The following is an 18,803-nucleotide window of genomic DNA, read 5'->3' as shown; positions in this document are numbered from 1 at the left end:
TAATGGTTGGTCAACAAATCCAATGAAAACAAACGAATATATCTTAAACAATAGTTTGACTAAAGGTGTTGTAAAAAATAATAAACACTGGCAGTAACAAGGAAACTGGATTTCCAACATACATAACCGGAAGAAATGTAAATATTAACTTTAGGCCTATTAATCCCTAGTTTAAAAAGGTAATTAAATTAGAATATATTAGCCCAAACTTTAATAAGCCACTCTTGTTGGATAACTGCTGCTAATTACAGTTAGCATCACATTAGCCAGAGATAGTATTGGCTAGCTTAGTGTAAAATGTATAGCTTAGCATAAAAGCTAAATCACAACCACAAAGCAGAATACGTTTGGTTTTCAGACATCTTCCCCTACTTCTATGGAACATGGACAAGATAAAAAAAAGCCACAACACTGGCAGACCAACGTGTTTCAGCCAATAGTTTGACCCAATTCGTTGTCAAATGAATTAGTTAGTAGCAACAAGGAAACTAAATTCAGAACTAGCTTGCTGTCCAATTAGTTAGCCAACATAACAGGAAGAAGTAGCTTTCGGTTAGACAAGTCAACACAAAGTTATGTGTTGCTTGAGGAATTTGTTGGTCACAGATGAGAATGACGCATGGACGTGGTGCAGGTGGTTGAACATAGTGTTCAAATTAAACCAACTGCTGGTGACAGAATAGAAACTTTTCCACTTGAATCTCTTGAAAATTTTGTGGGTTTGAACAAACAAACATGAAAGACGGAGGCCCCCAGAGGCAGAGCGGTCTCCAGAGGAGCCGAGGTGGTTTATTAAGGCTTTTTAGTAGACGATAAATGACTTCAACCCCACTGGATTGTTCTGTACAAACTCATGTTGTTGCAACCCTCAAACATCAAGTTCTTGTGCAGAACCCAAAATTTCCAAATATACCATCAACATGCCATCTGAATTCCGAGGCAATGTGTATAAAATCAAAACACTTCTATTACAATTCAATTTGATAAAAACAAACTGAATATTAAGCGTCTGTAGCTTCAGAGAAGAGCTGGAACAACCTTGTGTACAATATAATGTCGTGTTTTTATGATACAGAGTGCAGATTAATTTGATGTTAACTTATAAAATGTACTCAGGATAAAATATAACAATTAAAACACTGGAATTTATTCCAACTCGCCACAACTGGAAGAAAAAACAACAACTTTCAAAGCATTTTCAGTGAGCAACATTTTATTTCTCAATGCTACAGGGACAATTAATTTTTGTGGAAATAAGTGACTTAACCCAGAGTCATCACAATGTACAAGTTGGAACTAAAGAGCTTTTTTTTTACCAGAACACAAAACATCAAGAACATTACTTGAAAATAGGTAAACAAATGGAATACAAGCACATTTAAATATTAGCTCTATTATTTGTGTTTCTCTCTTTTTCCCCCACATCAGGACACCAAAGTTTGAATGCAGACGTCTCTAAACTGCAGGATATTCAAACATCTAATACACCCGCAAAACATATGGTGGTTCAATCACACAAAATACTTTTTACAGCACAAGGAAAAGCTAGGATTTAAAAATGAAGGGACTGTACATAATTGCAGGGTGTGCCTCAGGCGAGGAGACGGATGGTCTTTCCAGTAACCGTCAAGTAATCCTCGTCAGCGAGGGCTCGGAGCGCCTCGTCAAACAGCTCCTTAGTGATCGCCTGGAAACAAAGTGACAAAGAGGGAAGTTATCATTACATATAGAAATGAAAGAACTCTGCTGTTGTTCAACCAAGGAGCACAATGTTCTCACAGCTCATCTATAAAATATTAAAATAAATAAATAAATAAATTTAAAAAAAAAAGATATTTACAGTTTCAGACTGTCCTCTGAGATCATCAAGCAGCAGCTGGTATTTCATGGTGGGGGTCTTTCCTTTGGTCTGGATCAGTTTCTTCAGGACTTGGGCGATCTCCTCCCTGCGCTTGCGCGCGGTGGCGCTCATACCTGGAGACGCAAATTAATACACTTAGCAAAAAAAAAAGTGTTGGGCTGCAAGGAAATATTGTCATTCTCAATTTATCTACAGTTTATATTTTTGATAATGCAGCTGCTCTATAAAATGTCAGAAAATAGTAAAAATATCCCGAAGACCCACGGTGACATCACTATATAATAACAGCAACATTTTGACTATTAATTCTAACCCACTCATGTCACACATTGCCTCCGTAGCTGTAAATGCATCCACAACAAGCAGTTGATATTCACTGTTCTGCGTACCCGTCGTGAGAATAGAGATGTCAACGAATCCTGTTCTGGGGTCCGTGGCCGACTGTTTGAGGGCCTCTCTGTGCAGCCGCTTGGCCTCCTCCACGTCGATGGTCTCCACCTTCTCGGAGAAGCGCACCTTGGAGTGGGCCTCCGCCAGGCGGATCAGGGACTCCAGCTGTCGGGGGTAGGCTGACACCATCCCGCGGCCACTGCCGATCTTCCTCATGTCGACATAGGCCTGAGGACCAACATGCATACGGGTCAGTTGAGGGCTGATGTCTAATAATAGGACTCGACTGTCAGCACTTTAAGACCAATGTTGTTCGGTGTATATTCAACATTAAAAAGGTAGATAAACAAACCTCGATGAGAGCCTGGCTGGCCTCCTCACTCAGCCTTGGCTGGATGTACGTCCGTGCGTACGCGATGTAGTCCCTCAACACGGCCATGTCGAGGAACTCTTCCTCGATCTGCTCCTCGCTCTGGTAGTACAGCGACACCAGGTGGTGGGCCAGCCTGCGGTCGTACGCCTCGTCCTGGGGATCCAGCATCAGGAAGATGAGGTCGAATCTGACGGAGCGCCGTAATGCAGCGTGAGAAAATAAACCATGGAAACAACTAGATTTTCTATCGGGTGTTTCAGTGCGATATTGCCGACTGGCGGTAATCACCTGGACAGTAGTGTGTGAGGCAGCTGAATGTTCTCGATCGTGGTTTTTTTGGGGTTCCACTGAGACTCGATGGGGTTGGCGGCGGCCAACACAGACGTCCGAGCGTTCAGCTGGCAAATAATTCCAGCCTGCAGACAGACAATAGAGAAAGAAGTAGTGAGAACTGTCCCTTTGCAACGTAAAACATTTCATCATTTAAAAAGTGTCAAACACACCTTAGCAATGGAGAGGGTCTGCTGCTCCATGACCTCGTGCAGCACCGACCGCGTGCTGTCGCTCATCTTGTCGAACTCGTCGATGCAGCAGATGCCGTTGTCGCTCAGCACCAGAGCGCCGGTCTGCAGGACCAGCTGCCTGGTCTCCGGGTCCTTCGTCACGTAGGCGGTGAGGCCCACGGCGCTGGAGCCCTTCCCCGACGTGTACTGGCCCCGGGGCACCAGGTGGAAGACGTACTGGAGCAGCTGGGACTTGCTGGTGCCGGGGTCTCCGCAGAGCAGGATGTTGACGTCCGCGCGGAATTTTCCTCGGCCGGTCTGGCTGAAGTCCTTGCGGGTGCCGCCGAACAGCTGCAGCAGAATGCCCTGGAACAAAAAAAAGTCTAATCGTGTTACTGTTTAGATGGATAATTCAATAAACTGGGATCAACCATCTTTACATTAACACAAGGCTGCAGAACACTTTTAACAGACTTGTTTGAATCGTCAAAGCAGGAAAATTCTTCGTGGAACTAATAACATTCACGACTCAAAGGCTTCTCTCACTCTATCTTCTTAGTTTTATCTCATCATATTTGCGTATTTAAGCTGATCCTATTTCCTCTTTCTGACTTGTGGATATTCTCACAGGTGAACAGGTAGAAATGTTTTCTTGTCGATTGCATGACGTCAGCAGTTTTGGTAGAAACTGCTGACGTCATGCAATCGTCACCAAAACGATGAAGACATGAGGTAATTCTTTAGCGTTTTTTTTTTGCTGCCTTTTCCAGACTTTGTCTCGGGGGAAACAAGTGATTTCAGAACAAAGACAACATAAAAAGGTTTTAAACTCATAAAATAAATATAAATATAACATAAATCCTTCTCTGTGACCATTAAAATGATGGTATTTGAGTCTGTGAAGAGTGCATACGCTCCGATGCATCGTTATACTTACGTCAACACCTTTATCTCATCTTAATTTGGGTGTCCACAATAATTTGACTTGTCACAGCAGGAAACACACAGCTGTGACTTATAATATTAGTGATGATCGATGACTCCAGTGACATTAAATAGAAGTTTAGACTGGTTTCTCTAACATCGAGTGTCCCGGTGAGAGATCATCAGAGCCCTGAAACTGCATTAATGGAGCGAAAAATGTTATTAACCGTCTCAGATTTCTGTTGGCTCTCCTTAAATTCCATGTCGGGAATTAGATGCAACAACCGGAGTGTTATTGGCAAATCAAAGTGAGAGTTTGTGTACCGATTACTCTTCCAGCAGGGTGCTCGTACAGGTTAACACTCATATTCACACACCTTTTTGATGTCCTCGTGCTCGTAGATGCTCGGTGCGAGGGCGGAGGAGAGGCGTTCGTAGACGTCTGGCTTGGCTGCCAGCTCCTTCAGGGTCTGCACTCGGTCTTCGGTGAAGAGTTTCTGTTCGGCGTCCTCGTCCAAACCGTGCAGGCGCTTCTCGTCCGTCTTGCGGAAGTGGATGGCGTCGATGTGAGTCTTGTACACGGACTTCACGTTGCTCATACGGGGGTTCGCTCGCATGGGGACAGCTCTGTAGACACCTGCAGGGACAAATGGGAAGCTGTTAGGGAGTCCAGGACTGACAAAATGAGAGCTATGAAGATGTCGTCTTAGGGTTAGATACGAGTGTTTAACATTATAATGCCATAAATCTTTGTTTATTAAAACCGTTCATGTCTGTGGCTCAGATCTACAGCTACTTTGATGAGTTAGGAATATTGATGGCACTTGGAATAAGGGACTAAACTGGCTGAAAAGCGGATGGCTGTCATCTGCCAGAATACGCCTCGCTTTTTAAAATGTGTCATCATTTTATGAAGTATTAGAGCTTAAGCAACAGTTCTGTAGCCAGAAAGTTAATATGCAACTGTTCCAATTACATAATCCATCGCTTTAAGTCACCTTTTAAGCAAAAAATGGGAAATATTCTTTAGTTTCAGCTTCTTATTTGTTTTTTGTTGTTTTTTAAAATCACCGAACACTGAATATTTCTGGGTTTTGGGCAGTTGGTTGGACGTGACAGCAGTCTGATGACATCAATTTCAGCTCTGGAAAATGTTGGTCAATTTTGTGGCATTTTATTGAGCAAACAATAAAAGAAAATTAATTTCTAATAAAACCAGCCATTAGCTGCAGCCCTAGCAGTATCTTACCGGTGATGTTTATGCGGTCTCCTGGCTGCACCTTGTCCACCAGGTCATTATGACCGTACACGATAGTTGTGTGAGGCGTCTGACCGGCCGGCATGTCTTCAGGGGACTCCTGAATTTTAATCTGGAAAAAAACGAGATCGATAAATGAACAGATGTCATGACCTCGACAGCCACACCTCATTAATTACCACTCGACATATTCTGAGATTAGGTGTCATCGCCGACTGTAAGCAATCTGGCCCCCCATCATCAACCCCGCTGAACCCTCACCATCTGTTTGTCTGAAAAGACCGAGCGATTGTGAACGAGCGCCAGGCTGTGGGTGGTGTTGCAGTGGCGGCACACCGCCGGCTCAGCGATGCGCCCGCGATCCACCTCCACGCGGGTGCTGAAGGCGCACACCTGGCACTGGAAGAATGCCTCCTGCATCTCGGGGATGAGCTGTGAGGTGCGGATCACCATGCCGCCGATGGTGATCAGCTGATCGATGTCTATGGGGGGGGGGGGGGGGGGGGGGAACGCATAAGGCAGACAGACGCTTTAGCAATGAACACTATTCATGAAAATCCCACACAAAATATGGTAGGAAATATCGCTAGTCCTAATAAAAGTGTGATTTCACTTGACATGGGCTGGGTTAATGAATCCACACACCTTCTGGGTTCAGGCTCCTCATGTTTCTGGTTCTCAGGGCGTTGTAGGGGCGGACTTGGATCTGGAACTCCAGGATGGAGTCTGGGAAACGCTCGAAGAAAAGCTCGTTGACTGCCATGTCGAAGGTCGGGATGACTTCCTGCAAACGGAAGAAAATCACTCACTCATCAGCAGGCTGTCAGAGTGAGACTAGAAATAAAGTGTAATTTAAACAAAGATGCTTACAACATACTGTAGATAAAATACAACAATAGTCTGTTCACACTGCACTCAGGACTTTGTAGCTTATTCATGAAATCTCTCATTTTTGTATTGTGAGACGGCGTAATATACCCGGCCGAAGACCAGCATGAAGATTCATGAATCACTTCATTTTGTAAGTGTCTTTGTAATGCACATGAGGTAATAATGTAATTCTAAAACTACAGGGCAGTACCTGTGGGTAGCAGATGAGCTGCCTGTACAGTTCTGCATCAAAGGACTTCACATGCAGACAATTCACATTCAGCACTGGATCACCAACGACACTAATCTGTGGGAGAAAAAAAGAGAAATATTAATATTTAAGACCTAGATCTGACAATTCCTGTGAAGTTCAGACTCAATCATCCTTTTCTCATTTATTATATAAGGGTCTGTGGGCATCAAAGTGTTTTATCCAGAGGCCAGTAAATGTTTTAATGATTTCCAATGGGACACACCAGCAGCGTGACAAGGTATGCAGCATCTATTCTGCGCTGAGTGCTGCACTTTTGCTGTTTTTTCTGGTCGCGGAGAGTCAACTTTGGGTAAAAACGCTGCACTCCTCACTGTCACTTTTTACTGAGCCGTCCAATCACAGTGCAGGAGTGGCGGGACAAAAAGCCTTCCACGAAGACGTGGTAGCAAATGTGTCTTATTATGAGTATGTTATGGTCCTATTGTGCATGTTATATTGTTTGTTATTATTTTGGACTGTGGACTTTATGGTGTAATAATAAAGCTGACCTGAACCGGAATAACACGATGGTCCTCGCCCATAGACCAGCAGGTCCGTCCTCTCCCCCTATGTGCTTCATCCAGAACAAGTACTCTACTTTGTGCCGACATTTTTTTTTTTACTTCTGCTGATATTCCGTATCAGCGCAACCAGGGCCCTCAGCTAAAAAAAACTCTCTGCCTCTGAAGTGCTCCCAGCTGGGGAAAAAAAGGCACTTTGCTGTACACAAGCTACAAACAAAGACAATATAAAAAACATCTAGTCTGATTTAAACCAAAGAATAGATCGGTCCAAACTGTACCACCAAACTGAGCAAGAGAGCACGATAAACAGATACAAAAAAGAACGCTACCTCTTCCAGCTTCTGCATGTACAAAGGCTCGTTCAGGTCCAAACCGGCGTTCTCATCTTCAGTGGAGGTTAGGTCAATGAACCTCTGCAGGAACCTCTGAGAGCAAAGGGATGCAAAGCACGCAGACAATTAACTTCTCTGTACCAAGAACAGGGAACATCTTATGAGGGCTGAGATGTAAGACTTCATACCTGAAACTTCTCCTTGCAGGTCCCAACATTGACATCAGTCCCCCAGATCACCAGTCGCTGACCTGCGTTTGACTCGCTGGCTACGGCACCGTCAGCACTCGGCTGCAAAAAGAAGAAGAAGAAGAAGCGTTAACTACTGTGGTTTCAAGCTCGTCTTCCTTATTAAAAGTACACAATGAAATCCTCTCGGCTCCTCCACTGACCGGCTCAGACTGAAGATCGACTTGTGGAGCCTTCCTGACCGACCCCAGATCAGGACGCTGTCTGGCTGGGGTGCCGCGCACTCCACTGCGAGGGGTCCCTTCCACCCTGGAGCTGGGGGTCCCGTACATCAGAGGGGAGCTCATGTCCACCTCGTTGGGTGGGACTGTTAGAAAAGAGACACTGGAGTTAACACTCAAGTGTGCCACAACAAAGAAGATTAAAACATCCCTGCGTTGCCATTGGATAAAGCTAAAACCACGAATAAGCTGTGTGTGGTCACCTGAGGGCCGGGGGCTGGAGAACAGAGAATTGTCCTGAGGTGCTGCTGGACTGAGCATGTCGGTTGCCGGGGAGGTGGGCATCGGCATCAGGTCCAGGGCGGACGAGTCCTGGCCTCTGCGCCGCTGAGAGGGGGGCGAGGTGGGGCCCTCGCTGCTGGCTGAGGACACACAAGACAAGTTATGAGCACCACACACAGACAAACACACCCGACCTACAAGCATGTGGTCTCCTCAGTGGAGCTCATGACTGCTGAGGGTCTCGTTTGATCGAGGACACGTGAACTCACGGGTGGATGGGTTGGTGTTCCTTCCTCGTTTGCGGCCACCAGGAGTCGATGTTGGGGAAGACATTGTTGCTGGAATATCTGAAGATCAAATGGATTCAAGTCACTTATTTTTTTAAGTATTTACATAAACTGCAGGTTCTCTGGTAGTGTTTTCAGCAGACCATCTTGTGGATGGATTTCAACAACCTGCAGACTGACTTATGAAAGTCGGGCTGTTTGTTTTCTGTTGCAGACCACAGAGGACAATACATTCACTTTTGAATGAGTCAGGTTTGTGCAGCCTCAACATTTCACAAGGCCGACTGATCTCCTGAGTTTGTATAAAACTATTTGATCATTTTATAGAGGTTTTCCTGCCATCCCTGTCGTTTTGTTTACTTGGTTATTGCTTTGTTTAGATTAGTCTGCTGAGCCTCTGATTGGACAGTAGATAAAAAGAGCTTTATGGAGATGTTGTGTGTCCCTTTATTGTTCCACTTTCATGCCACAGTACCTGCTGGATACAATCCTCGAAGTGAGACCAAGATCAGATATGTTTGATACTTTCTGGTAAAAGTTGACAATAACGTTTCCACCATTTGACATGTGGCTGCAGAGGAGACAATGAGCTGGAACGTACTTCTCAGTTTGAACTGATTTAACTCTTAAACGTGAGCTCGTCTGTCGATGCACAATCAAATAAACACAGACAGTTTGATCCAAACAACACGTCCAGTAGATTCATAAGAAATAAGTCCATCAAAACACGTCTTTTCTTACCTCTTCTTGTGTGTACGTCCTAGAGCTGCAGATCTGGCGCGAAACTGCGAGTAACGTGTTTTTCGCGGGGAACTTTGGACCAATAGCAAGCCAGGATCCACGTTTTCTTTCCGGTCGATTCCTCCACTGCAGAGGGGGGTTCCTGATTAGTTTAAGTCGTTGCGACTTTAATTAAACACACTGAAATGTCTTGATCAACAACATAAATCTTTTGAAAGAAAGCTGAAACAACATGAATGTTTTTATATCATATTTAGAAAACGATCAGCGTTTCGTGCGCGTGGCATTATGCTGTTTTATACCCTGAACTTGATTTGGTTTGGTCCAATAATAAAGCGTATTTTTCTACCTATTCTTTATTGAAAAAGTTAACAATAAAATAATGTAAAACAATTAAACAGTGGCAAAACCAGTGCCTAAAAAATACAAATAAAACTGAGAATAAATAAATAAGCGTTTATACTTAATGTTAAATTAAAGACAAATAATGTATTACGGGTTACTTATCTCAACATAGTCCGGATCATTTTAACCAAAACAGAGATATTTAAATTGCTTTTCAGCGAGGAAACTAATTGTAAACTGAAATTAAGAGAGAAAAATATCCATCTATTCAGAGTGTGAATATTTTAAAGAGTAAGTGGATCAAATCCTCGTTTTTGTCACAATATCAGCAGTCCGAACTGAAGAAATATCAACTTAAAATGAATCTTATTGTCGTTCATTATAATGATGCATTTTAATGATGCATTTCTTTTGCTATTTGTACTCGTTCAAATATGACTTTATCCTGCAGGAGCGTTCATTGACCAACAGGTGGCGCAGTTTCCATTTCTAAAGCTACTGACAGAGGAAAAGTACAGCACACTTCCTGAGGGGGGGAACACAGGAGCGTTTCCGAGAAGTTTCAGTACATGCGTCCCTCAAGGTGGTACGAACCACCCCGCTCCATTCATCATGTCCCCTAAATGTGTTCTGTCAACATGAGTCAGTCTCTAAGCATGTCAGTATGTACGTGTGTATTTAAGCATGTCAGTATGGATGTGTGTATTTAAGCATGTCAGTATGTACGTGTGTATGTATGTAAGTATGTATTTAAATATGTAAGTACGTCAGCATGTGTGTATGTATGTTAGTATGTATGTGTATGTATGTCAGTATGTCAGTATAAGTATGTGCATGTATATAAGTATGTATGTATGTATGTTATACTAATATAAGTATGTATGTATGTATGTATGTATGTATGTATCTACTTGGTATGAAATGTCATTGTATAATAATGAAGTGTAATGACTTTAATAACATTAATAATACTTGTAATTACAAGGTAAACAAGAGTTTTGGTAACATAAACATGTATATTTTTATAGATTTTCTTATTTGTTGAGCTTGTAATCTTTGTTAAGGTGTTTGTCCGGTTTTTTGTATCCTTCTGTAAATTTGCTTTCGCTATGTAAATGAGAGCGACAAACAACAGTAGTCAAATCCCCTGCATGTGTTGTGACTTGTTTTTTTATTTGATCTATTTTTATTATCATTGATTAAGCTGTCAATTATTTTCTCAACTAAACAATCATTTTCTGTTTGTTTTCCCTTCACCGCATCACGTTTATCACATTCAATTTTGTATATTCGACCAATTTTGGGAGAGACTTTTGGGCAAATTAAACTGTATCCCAAGTCACAGATACACAACATGAGGAACCTCAAAAAGGTTAATAAGAAATAAAGTAATATAAAACAAGTATTACTAAAAGAACTAAATAAAACTAAAGTAAAAACTAGTACTTAACTCTTATTACACGTTATTACAGTAATATGTTGTCCATGGTTAATATAAGTCTAATAGATAATACATATTGTCTTGTATTGTTATGGCATACACACAAAGTACTTTTGTAAGTAGTACATTTTACTTTTTACAAACATCTTCATGTTCTCCATCGGCATGAAAGGAAGTTGCCATTATATGTTTTGGTGGACTTCCCTCCATCGAAACACTTTTTGGGATGTTTGATCACTTTATCAGACCAGTGGTGCAGCGCAGGCTTCACGCACTCAAGTATTGTACTTAAGTGCATGGAGTATTTTAATCCTCAGCATGCTTTACACTTATACTCCACTGCCTTTCAGATGGACATATTGTACTTTTCATAATAAGCTTTTAAAAACAAAACATGTCATCAGTTTATAATATATTACGACATAAAGTAGTAACGATGAGCTTCGACCTGCGACAACATTAAAGTATCGCTTATATGTTCATGCTTCAGTAATAACAATTCAGTAAAACACTAACTCATCCTGCATTATGAGTCATTTTAGTTTGGATACTTTAAGTACACCTTTCTGATAATACTCTGTACTTTAACATCTTAAATACTAGTAAAGGAGTGTTTTTACTACCTTTACTTCAGTAAATGGTCTGAATACTTTGAATCATTTATAGTTCTGGAGACCAATTAAAATCCTAAACCCTCAGTATGTCAACAACTGTGAACCATTCATGCTATCGTAGTAAAAAGTGGGTGGCACGAGCAACACGCCCCTCGCTCCTCAAATGGGAAGTCAATGGACACCACGTGCCCTCCTTTTTGCCTTGACTGGCTCGTGAGAGGGCGGTACGTGTGACGTCGGCGGGGCAACGATACAAAAACACTGCGCGAAAGTACGACGCTTCAGAGAAGTGTCAAGTGCTGTCAGAAGAAGATTACTATTTTATTTTTAATTTTTAAAAGTGATTAAGGCGCGTGCACCGAGAGTGGAATCCACTGCAGGTTTACTGCGCTGTCACATCTGTGGGTCACTTTATTTTACAACAAGTTGATATAAACTTCCTAAAAACCACGTGGGAAGAAGTCAGCAGTGTTCATGTGTGACATATACAGCCTGGACTCTCATTGCGTGTCTCCACGATGCAACATGAGTTGGGCGATGGAGCCTGCTAACTTCTACGAGAGCGCCAAGCTGGGGGGCGCCCCGCAGCTCGGCGTCTGCAAGCCGGGCAGCAGGAGCGAGGAGGACGGCACCATGGTGGAGCTGAGCACCGCCACCGCGGCCATGTACGACGACGAGAGCGCCATCGACTTCAGCCAGTACATCGAGTCCATGACGGCCGTGCCGAACCTGGAGCTGTGCAACGACGAGCTCTTCCTCGACCTGTTCAACAACACCGTGAAGCAGGAGAAGCTGGATTTCTACAACATGCAGAGCCCCGCGCCGCCGGGCGACATGCACCAGCAGCACCAGCACCAGCACCAGCAGCACCTCCACCAGCAGCTGTCAGCCGCGTACACAGCAGCGGAGAGGAAAGCGGACGTCGGGCTGGATAAAGGGGCGTTTTGTGCGCCCATCAAGCAGGAGTCCGACTGGAGTGACAGCGACATGTCCTCGTCCCTGCCCTCGCAGATCAAGAGCTGCGCGCAGACTTCCGTCAGCCTCACGACGGGGCAGCCGACTCCCCCCACCACCCCGGAGCCTCTCTCCAGCGGCAGCTCGGCCAGATCCTCCCCGCGGAAGGGCGGCAGGGAGAAGGGGAAGAGGGTGGACAGGTACAGCGTGGAGTATCGACAGAGGCGAGAGAGGAACAACGTCGCGGTGAGAAAAAGCAGGGACAAAGCCAAGAGGCGCAACGTGGACATGCAGCACAAGCTGCTCGAACTGAGCTCCGACAACGACAAGCTTCATAAAACTATCGAGCAGCTAACGAGAGAGCTCTCCGGGCTCAGAGATTTCTTCAAGCAGATGCCCAACTCTTCGTTTGCGGGCTCCGCGAGCCGGTGATGGACTCGCGAACCTATGGACTGAGCTATTAGGAGACATACCTCAACAGACATTTCGTTTTTTACCATCTGTACCAGATGTATTTTAAGCTTACCATAATGGCACTGGAAAAATATATATATGATGTTGCTGCCATATTTTGTGATTTTTCTCTGTATTAAATTATTTTACCACTGCATTTACATGATATACCTGATATGGTACATGTTATATAATTCCAAACTTTGTATAAGAGCCAGAGCATGATCTTTTATATAGTTTGTATGAAACCCTTGAAAACATTTTGTTTATGGAATCTATAATAAAATTGCTGAAAAGGTGCAGAAATCTCCTGGTCTGAGTAGTCTTTGGTACACTACATGTGGAGGGAACAACTGGAGCATATTTTCAGAAGTGAGAGTGCAACAGGAAATGGATAGTAAAGTCAGCAAAAATACAACTTTATTGACAGTGTAAGTAATCTTAAATACAGAGGTAGATTTCGGGGGGGGGGGGGGGGGAAAGAAGTTTTTTAAACCACTTAAAGAAAGTGTTCACAGCCAAAAGTCAAAGTTGATGAACCGCGTGGGCTGCTCTGACAGACTGCATGCCACTGGTCTACCCTTGGGCTGTCAAGCCCTGGTCCACAGGATCACATATCGCTAACACAAACAAGACCTTGCCTTCTTCCAGCCTGTTCCCTTCAGCCTCAAGCTGTCAGGGAGGCCTTCAGAAGGGAGGAGGGGGAGTGTGAGAGAGAGAAGGCTGAACTGGCTCAGAGTGAGGCCTCTTGTGCAGATCCTTGGAGCCGCCTGAAGCCTGAGGATTGATATCATTAGCTTCTCTCCCTGACAGCCTCAGAGGCAGATCTCTTCCAGGCCGATCCAGAGGGCCGGTTTCCTGGTGACGACTCGGACGTAAGCGGCGAGGGGGCCCACCTCTCTTCCCAGGACATTCTCCACATCGTAACCTGGGAACTGAAACACTTTATTGAAAACCATAATGCAGCCTTTAAAACATTCCCCCACACTAACTGCACTTCTTAAATATAGTTTTCTCAAATCTGCTGAAGTTGCAAGAATATCTGAGTGCATGTCAGGCCCCGACCTATGCAACACTCCACATTGGTCAGCAGCGTTTCTAATGTATCTAATCTAATGTATTCTGCACTCACGGGTTCCCCATGTAAACATCATTAATACCTACAATGCAAATAACACTGCCACCACCTACAAGTTAAACAGGAAAGTTATTAAAATATAGCGTAAAAACTGCATGCAAACTTTAAAAAAAAAAAAACAATCCCTAAATACAACAGGTGGGTGGGAGACTACGTCAGTATTTTGGCGGCACATTCCTTTTAACTGTTTAAGTGACGAGCATGACTCAGGTTTTTGTGTGTGTTCAGCACAGAACAGGCTTTATCACCGTGAAATGAACAGACGACAGTGCTTTCGGGACATACTGACAGAAGATCAATGCAGCCCAGAGTTATGTCACAGTTGGTAAAAGCAAACTCACCCCCTGACCCTCCAGCGCTGCCGTGTTCAGGATCGACGTGATCGTCTTCTGCTGCAGCTGTCGGGAGAGATGAAAAGATTCGGAGCCATTAATGTCCTTTTAATTATCGCTTTGATGTTGCAAATGAAAAACAAATGCTGGTGAGTAACAGATTGATAGAAGGGGCTGAAACATCAGCCGGCTGATAAGAAGGAACGCTGCTCACTTTATCAGTTTGGCTCTCTTAGCGTCCTGATAAAGTCACAGCAGGTTTTACATCATAAAAGACGCCGTCATGCAGATGGAGGGACGGGTTTTATTTATTAAGCCCCTTTAATGTGCGGGAATCTCAGAGGAAGGATTAAGTGTCTTGCTCTAGGACACTTCAACAAGACGGATGCTCTTTGTACTGCCAATCTTCTGATATTTTAATTTTATAATTCTCTCGCTGCTTAAGCTTTTCACACAGCTTTTTTTTAAAAATTCAAGCCATAGTTCCATGTTTTCTTGCCAAGAATTAGATGAGAAGTTCAATACCACTCACATGTCTGCAGAGTAAATATGTAGCAGTCAGTTAGCTTAGCACAAATACTGGGAACAGCTAGCATGGCTCTGTCAGAAGGTAACAAAATCTGCCGACCAAGAAAGCCTGGGAGAAATTCCAAGAAGCAAACTGGAAGACTCCAGGAAGTTATTGGTCCCAACTAAGAAATAGTCTGACCCATAACCTCCCATAAAACAGCAAGTCACCGCTTCTACACATCGGCTTTTGTAAAGATTAAACAAATGATATATAACATGTTAATTATTGAGCTTTAGAGGCGTATTTCCATCTTTGGACAGAGCCAGGTTTTGTCTTAAGCTAAGCTAAAGGCTGCTGGATGTAGCTTCATATTAACAGACACGTTATCAAGCTTCTCATCTCACTTGGCAAGAACGCGACTACTCCTTTAAATTCTTGTGAGCTACGCTGTGTAAAATCATACTGGATCAGCCCCTCAAGCATTTTCATTTCTGAAGCCTGAATCACCAAACAGTGGACGTTCAAATGCAAACTTAAAAACCCAGAAACACTGTTCTCACCGTCACTTTTAAAGTGCAATTAGTTAATGAAGAACTCAGGAACACGTCCAGCTGGATCCTCGTGTCCGGCTTGTCCACCGACGACTTACAAGAAACACAGCGGAAGTTTGAACTGCGGAAAGGAACATAAACGTGTATATTCGCCGTGATGTTTGTTTGCATGAACATTAACAGTCATTTTGATTAAATGTGAGAACTTTACGGTCTTTCAGGGAACATCTCTAAGTTGTCACTTCCACAGTGGTTGCAGGCCGGCCAGGAATGAGCAGTGGTCTCATCCACACCAACTATCATCCCTGCAGGCAGAAAGTGTTAAAATTTACACGCAAAACAATCTTGGGAAACAGACTTTAGCTTATCTTTTATCATCAATGTTATTTACATTTTAAGTTATTTTCAACTAAAAACACTGACGCCTAACTAGAAGAAACGGATACATGATCTACATAGGTTTCAGAGTGTGTGTACGTTTGTGACAGGGTGTAAAGAGATAAACACATCCCTTTCATTTTTATCTGAGATGGCAGTGATAAAGGCAGCAGAGCGCTCCCTCCCTGAACACCATCTCACTTAACAACCAGAGCTGCTGTTCCACAAACAAACCCGGGGACGTAAACGAGATACCGAGTTTGACGCTGATAAATTGCAGTTGCATGTTGCGGTCTGAGCCTTTTTCCACTTGTAATTTCCAGAAGATGGTATCCGCGCACAAGTGCAAAAGATAATACGTTTTGTTTTCTTTTTTTTCAGCCACCTGACCAAACACGTTGGGCCGGAGGGGCCAGAACCAGAGGGCTCAGTTTGATCTTTGCCCTCGACTGTGACACCGAGTCGACAGATGCAGATTGTTATCTGTTTCACGCTGGTTTTCTTCTTTCTGCACCACATTTACATAATTGGAACGACTTAAAGAAAGTAAAGCAATATTTAACAAAATGACTAATTCAAACAAGGTTGATAAAAACAGCACAGCAGGAGTTCTATGTTTTAATTTTGTTGCAAAAAGTTTTCTTGACATATTTCATGTTAGACTAAACGTATTAACGTAAAGTAAAATGCACACCGCGTGTATGCGATAGAGGTTTAGGGGAAACAATGTTCCTTCAATCTGCAACTCATTTCCAGCAGATCATTGCACCCTCATCTGCAATTGAAAGCCTTCTGGGGAGCAGACATGTTGATTTCACTCACAAAGTGACGTGAGAATTGATTGGAATCCAACTAAATTCCATGTGTTTTTGTTTCCTAAAGTCCTAAACAATGACAGCCTGAGGACACTGAATAACAAACAGCGATGCCTTGAAGCCAGATCAAGGCCTCTCGCTGAGCTGTAAACTTGCGCATGAAAAAAACAAGTGGTTTTCTTCCCCTGAGAAAACAACCCATCGGGCATGTTCTGCAGGAATCGCATGAAAACCACAGGAGCCAGTGAGAGAGGGAGGAAGCCGACCTGAGAGAGAGCAGACGGAGTTGGGTGTGATCTCAGGACTTAGGGGATCCAGTCTCACAGGTTGGGTCAGGATCTCCGCCCGAGGCTCAGGCAGCGAAGGAGACTCTGGTCTGGACGAGGACGTGAGATCAGGGCCCACGGAGCACATCTCAACCACTGACTGCTCCACACACAAGAGAACACCTAGATTTTGGAAATTTTGAAATGTTACTACACAATATGGATGTGAAATATGCATTAAACTAGATCTCCGATTGTGTTCATCCCCAAACCAGCAGACTGGTTCTGGTGCAGAGGTGGAAGAAGCTCTCTGGAACCACAAACGGTTTTACACGACTTTTTATCGCATATGTAGTAATACTCCCAAAACACACGTACACAGACTTGTTGGAGTTTCCCTTAGAGTAAAAACACAGAGGTATAATGAACACAATTAAACTTAAAGGTATACTATGTAGCTTTGTCAGTTGTAAACACAAAGTTTGCTTCCTGCTCGGCTCAACAAGCCAGAGAGCGCAGCAGTGAGCGAGCTCAACAGTGAATGAAGAGAGGGAGCGGCAGTGAAACAAGAGAAATAAAACGTTATTTTCTGACTCTTTCACGGCGGTTTTGCTCTACACACCTCCGCACATCGCTACAGGAAAGGTGCCGCAATGCAGCTGAAACGCACACTGTGGCCCGTCAGTGATTGTGTTTCCGCTCCGAGGACAGAGACGAAGAACAGAGGAAACACTGAAGAACACACAAACGACGTCACAACCCCGTTGTTCGTCAAATACTGCCACTTTGTAGCAGAGAGACGCTAAAGGGTGAGGGATGAGAACGGGCTGCAAGGCCTTTTGGCGTCGTTATTGGCTGAGGGTTACAACCCGGCGAGGTGTTCTTTGCGGACGCTTGGAAACGTCCCGAACACAGAAAAATGAGAAGAAGAGAGAAAATAGAGTCTCTGTAGACACAAACACCACCACTCATTTCTCGGGGGTCAAAGTAATGAGGGATTACTTTTCTGTAAGTTGTTTTGGAAAATGCTGCATATTACACCTTTAAAGTATCAGAAGTACTCATGTAATATTATATATGACATTAGATAGTCAATTCTGACGCATCAGTGTTAAAATAGCGTTTTACTTTTTGTTATTTAATATAATCTTAATATTTCTATACATAATAATTAATTAGACACAGGTGACATGTTAGTGCACGGCCACGTCTTCTGCTTTTGTTACATTAAGTACACACAACCAAAATACTGCTTTACTTTTACTTGAAATGCAGGACTTTAGTAATGGAGTACTAAGTACTTCTTCCACCACTGCAAGTAACTAATGACTTTAGCTGTCAGATAAATGTAGGGGAGTAAAAACTATTATATTTTCCTCTGAGATTTATTAAATTAGAAGTATAAAGTAGCGGAAAATGGAAATACTGAAAGTGAAGTAAAATAATCTGCATGTTGTACTTTGGGTGGAAAGTCAATAAGTGTATTTACTACTTTTTGGGTGACGTGCACGGCTCATGACATGTAGCGGTTGAATGGCATGCCATGTCGAAACTCTAACCGTGTTCTCTGATGGCATCTGTGAATGACATGCGACAGGCGGCGGGGGAATTTAGTGCTTTGAGGACGCAGGAAGTGAGCGCACAGGAAGTGCTGACACACAGGGCCACCGTCCGCCTGCGGGGCCTCTCGGGCTCCTGAAGACTGGGGTCTGTCAGCACCAGCCAAACCTCACCCCGGCCTACATCACTACTCTGAAACACAAAAGGAACAGATGGAGAACTACTCAGAAACAGAATGACCTAGAAAGAAACATTCTTACAAGGAAACGTTACTTAAAAAGCACAAGTTAGATGCAAGTTGTATCACCTGAAAACAGCTTTGAGGAGATTATTCGTTCAACAAGCTACACACCCCAGTGCTGATTACCAGAACAACAACATTTCAACGGTGTATCTGTGTTTCAGTGGTGTGAGCGCGAGGCAAAGTCCACTTTGTTC

General features: G+C 43.5%; 3 protein-coding genes across 8 annotated transcripts in view; 1 reads left to right on the top strand and 2 right to left on the bottom strand.

The window, feature by feature from the left end:
* Positions 1-1,195: 1,195 nt before the first annotated feature.
* On the bottom strand, positions 1,196-9,074 carry mcm4 (minichromosome maintenance complex component 4). Its single transcript, XM_031865349.1, has 17 exons — positions 9,008-9,074; positions 8,249-8,326; positions 7,961-8,119; positions 7,680-7,843; positions 7,477-7,578; positions 7,286-7,381; positions 6,391-6,486; positions 5,955-6,093; positions 5,571-5,791; positions 5,301-5,421; positions 4,429-4,688; positions 3,128-3,493; positions 2,913-3,040; positions 2,604-2,811; positions 2,251-2,479; positions 1,841-1,974; positions 1,196-1,687 (listed from the first exon to the last, which is right to left on the bottom strand). Exons 2-17 carry the CDS (start codon positions 8,310-8,312, stop codon positions 1,592-1,594), a joined length of 2,583 nt encoding a protein of 860 aa, XP_031721209.1. The 5' UTR covers positions 8,313-8,326; positions 9,008-9,074; the 3' UTR covers positions 1,196-1,591.
* Positions 9,075-11,704: 2,630 nt separating this feature from the next.
* cebpd (CCAAT enhancer binding protein delta) lies at positions 11,705-13,120 on the top strand. Its single transcript, XM_031865235.1, has one exon. The coding sequence runs from the start codon at positions 11,882-11,884 to the stop codon at positions 12,791-12,793; it is 912 nt and encodes a 303-aa protein (XP_031721095.1). The 5' UTR covers positions 11,705-11,881; the 3' UTR covers positions 12,794-13,120.
* Positions 12,881-18,803, bottom strand: part of spidr (scaffold protein involved in DNA repair) — a 28,885-nt gene continuing 22,962 nt past the window's right edge. For 3 of the 6 annotated variants that reach the window (XM_031865229.1, XM_031865233.1, XM_031865234.1), the window contains 6 exons: positions 18,365-18,557; positions 16,806-16,988; positions 15,558-15,651; positions 15,356-15,467; positions 14,294-14,350; positions 12,881-13,742 (listed from right to left, as the gene is read on the bottom strand). In XM_031865229.1, coding sequence (XP_031721089.1) covers positions 13,608-13,742; positions 14,294-14,350; positions 15,356-15,467; positions 15,558-15,651; positions 16,806-16,988; positions 18,365-18,557 — 774 coding nt within the window. In that variant the 3' untranslated portion in view covers positions 12,881-13,607. Of the gene's footprint in view, positions 13,750-14,293; positions 14,351-15,355; positions 15,468-15,557; positions 15,652-16,805; positions 16,989-18,364; positions 18,558-18,803 lie in introns of all 6 variants that reach the window. The other 3 variants (XM_031865230.1, XM_031865228.1, XM_031865232.1) reach the window with 3 other exon arrangements.

The sequence above is a fragment of the Anarrhichthys ocellatus genome, unplaced genomic scaffold (assembly GCF_004355925.1).
Source record: "Anarrhichthys ocellatus isolate YVR2014 unplaced genomic scaffold, GSC_Weel_1.0 scaffold32, whole genome shotgun sequence".
Lineage (NCBI taxonomy): Eukaryota > Metazoa > Chordata > Actinopteri > Perciformes > Anarhichadidae > Anarrhichthys > Anarrhichthys ocellatus.
This window is presented reverse-complemented; position numbering and strand designations above follow the sequence as displayed.

Bases quoted from the DNA above. Each gene is read 5' to 3' on its own strand.
- cebpd (XM_031865235.1), top strand. From the start codon at position 11,882: ATGTGTGACATATACAGCCTGGACTCTCATTGCGTGTCTCCACGATGC.
- mcm4 (XM_031865349.1), bottom strand. From the start codon at position 8,312: ATGTCTTCCCCAACATCGACTCCTGGTGGCCGCAAACGAGGAAGGAAC. The intron at 3,041-3,127 runs GTGTGTTTGACA...GTCTGTCTGCAG, and splicing joins AGACCCTCTCCATTGCTAAG to GCTGGAATTATTTGCCAGCT. The intron at 2,812-2,912 runs GTGATTACCGCC...GCGCTCCGTCAG, and splicing joins CCTCACACACTACTGTCCAG to ATTCGACCTCATCTTCCTGA.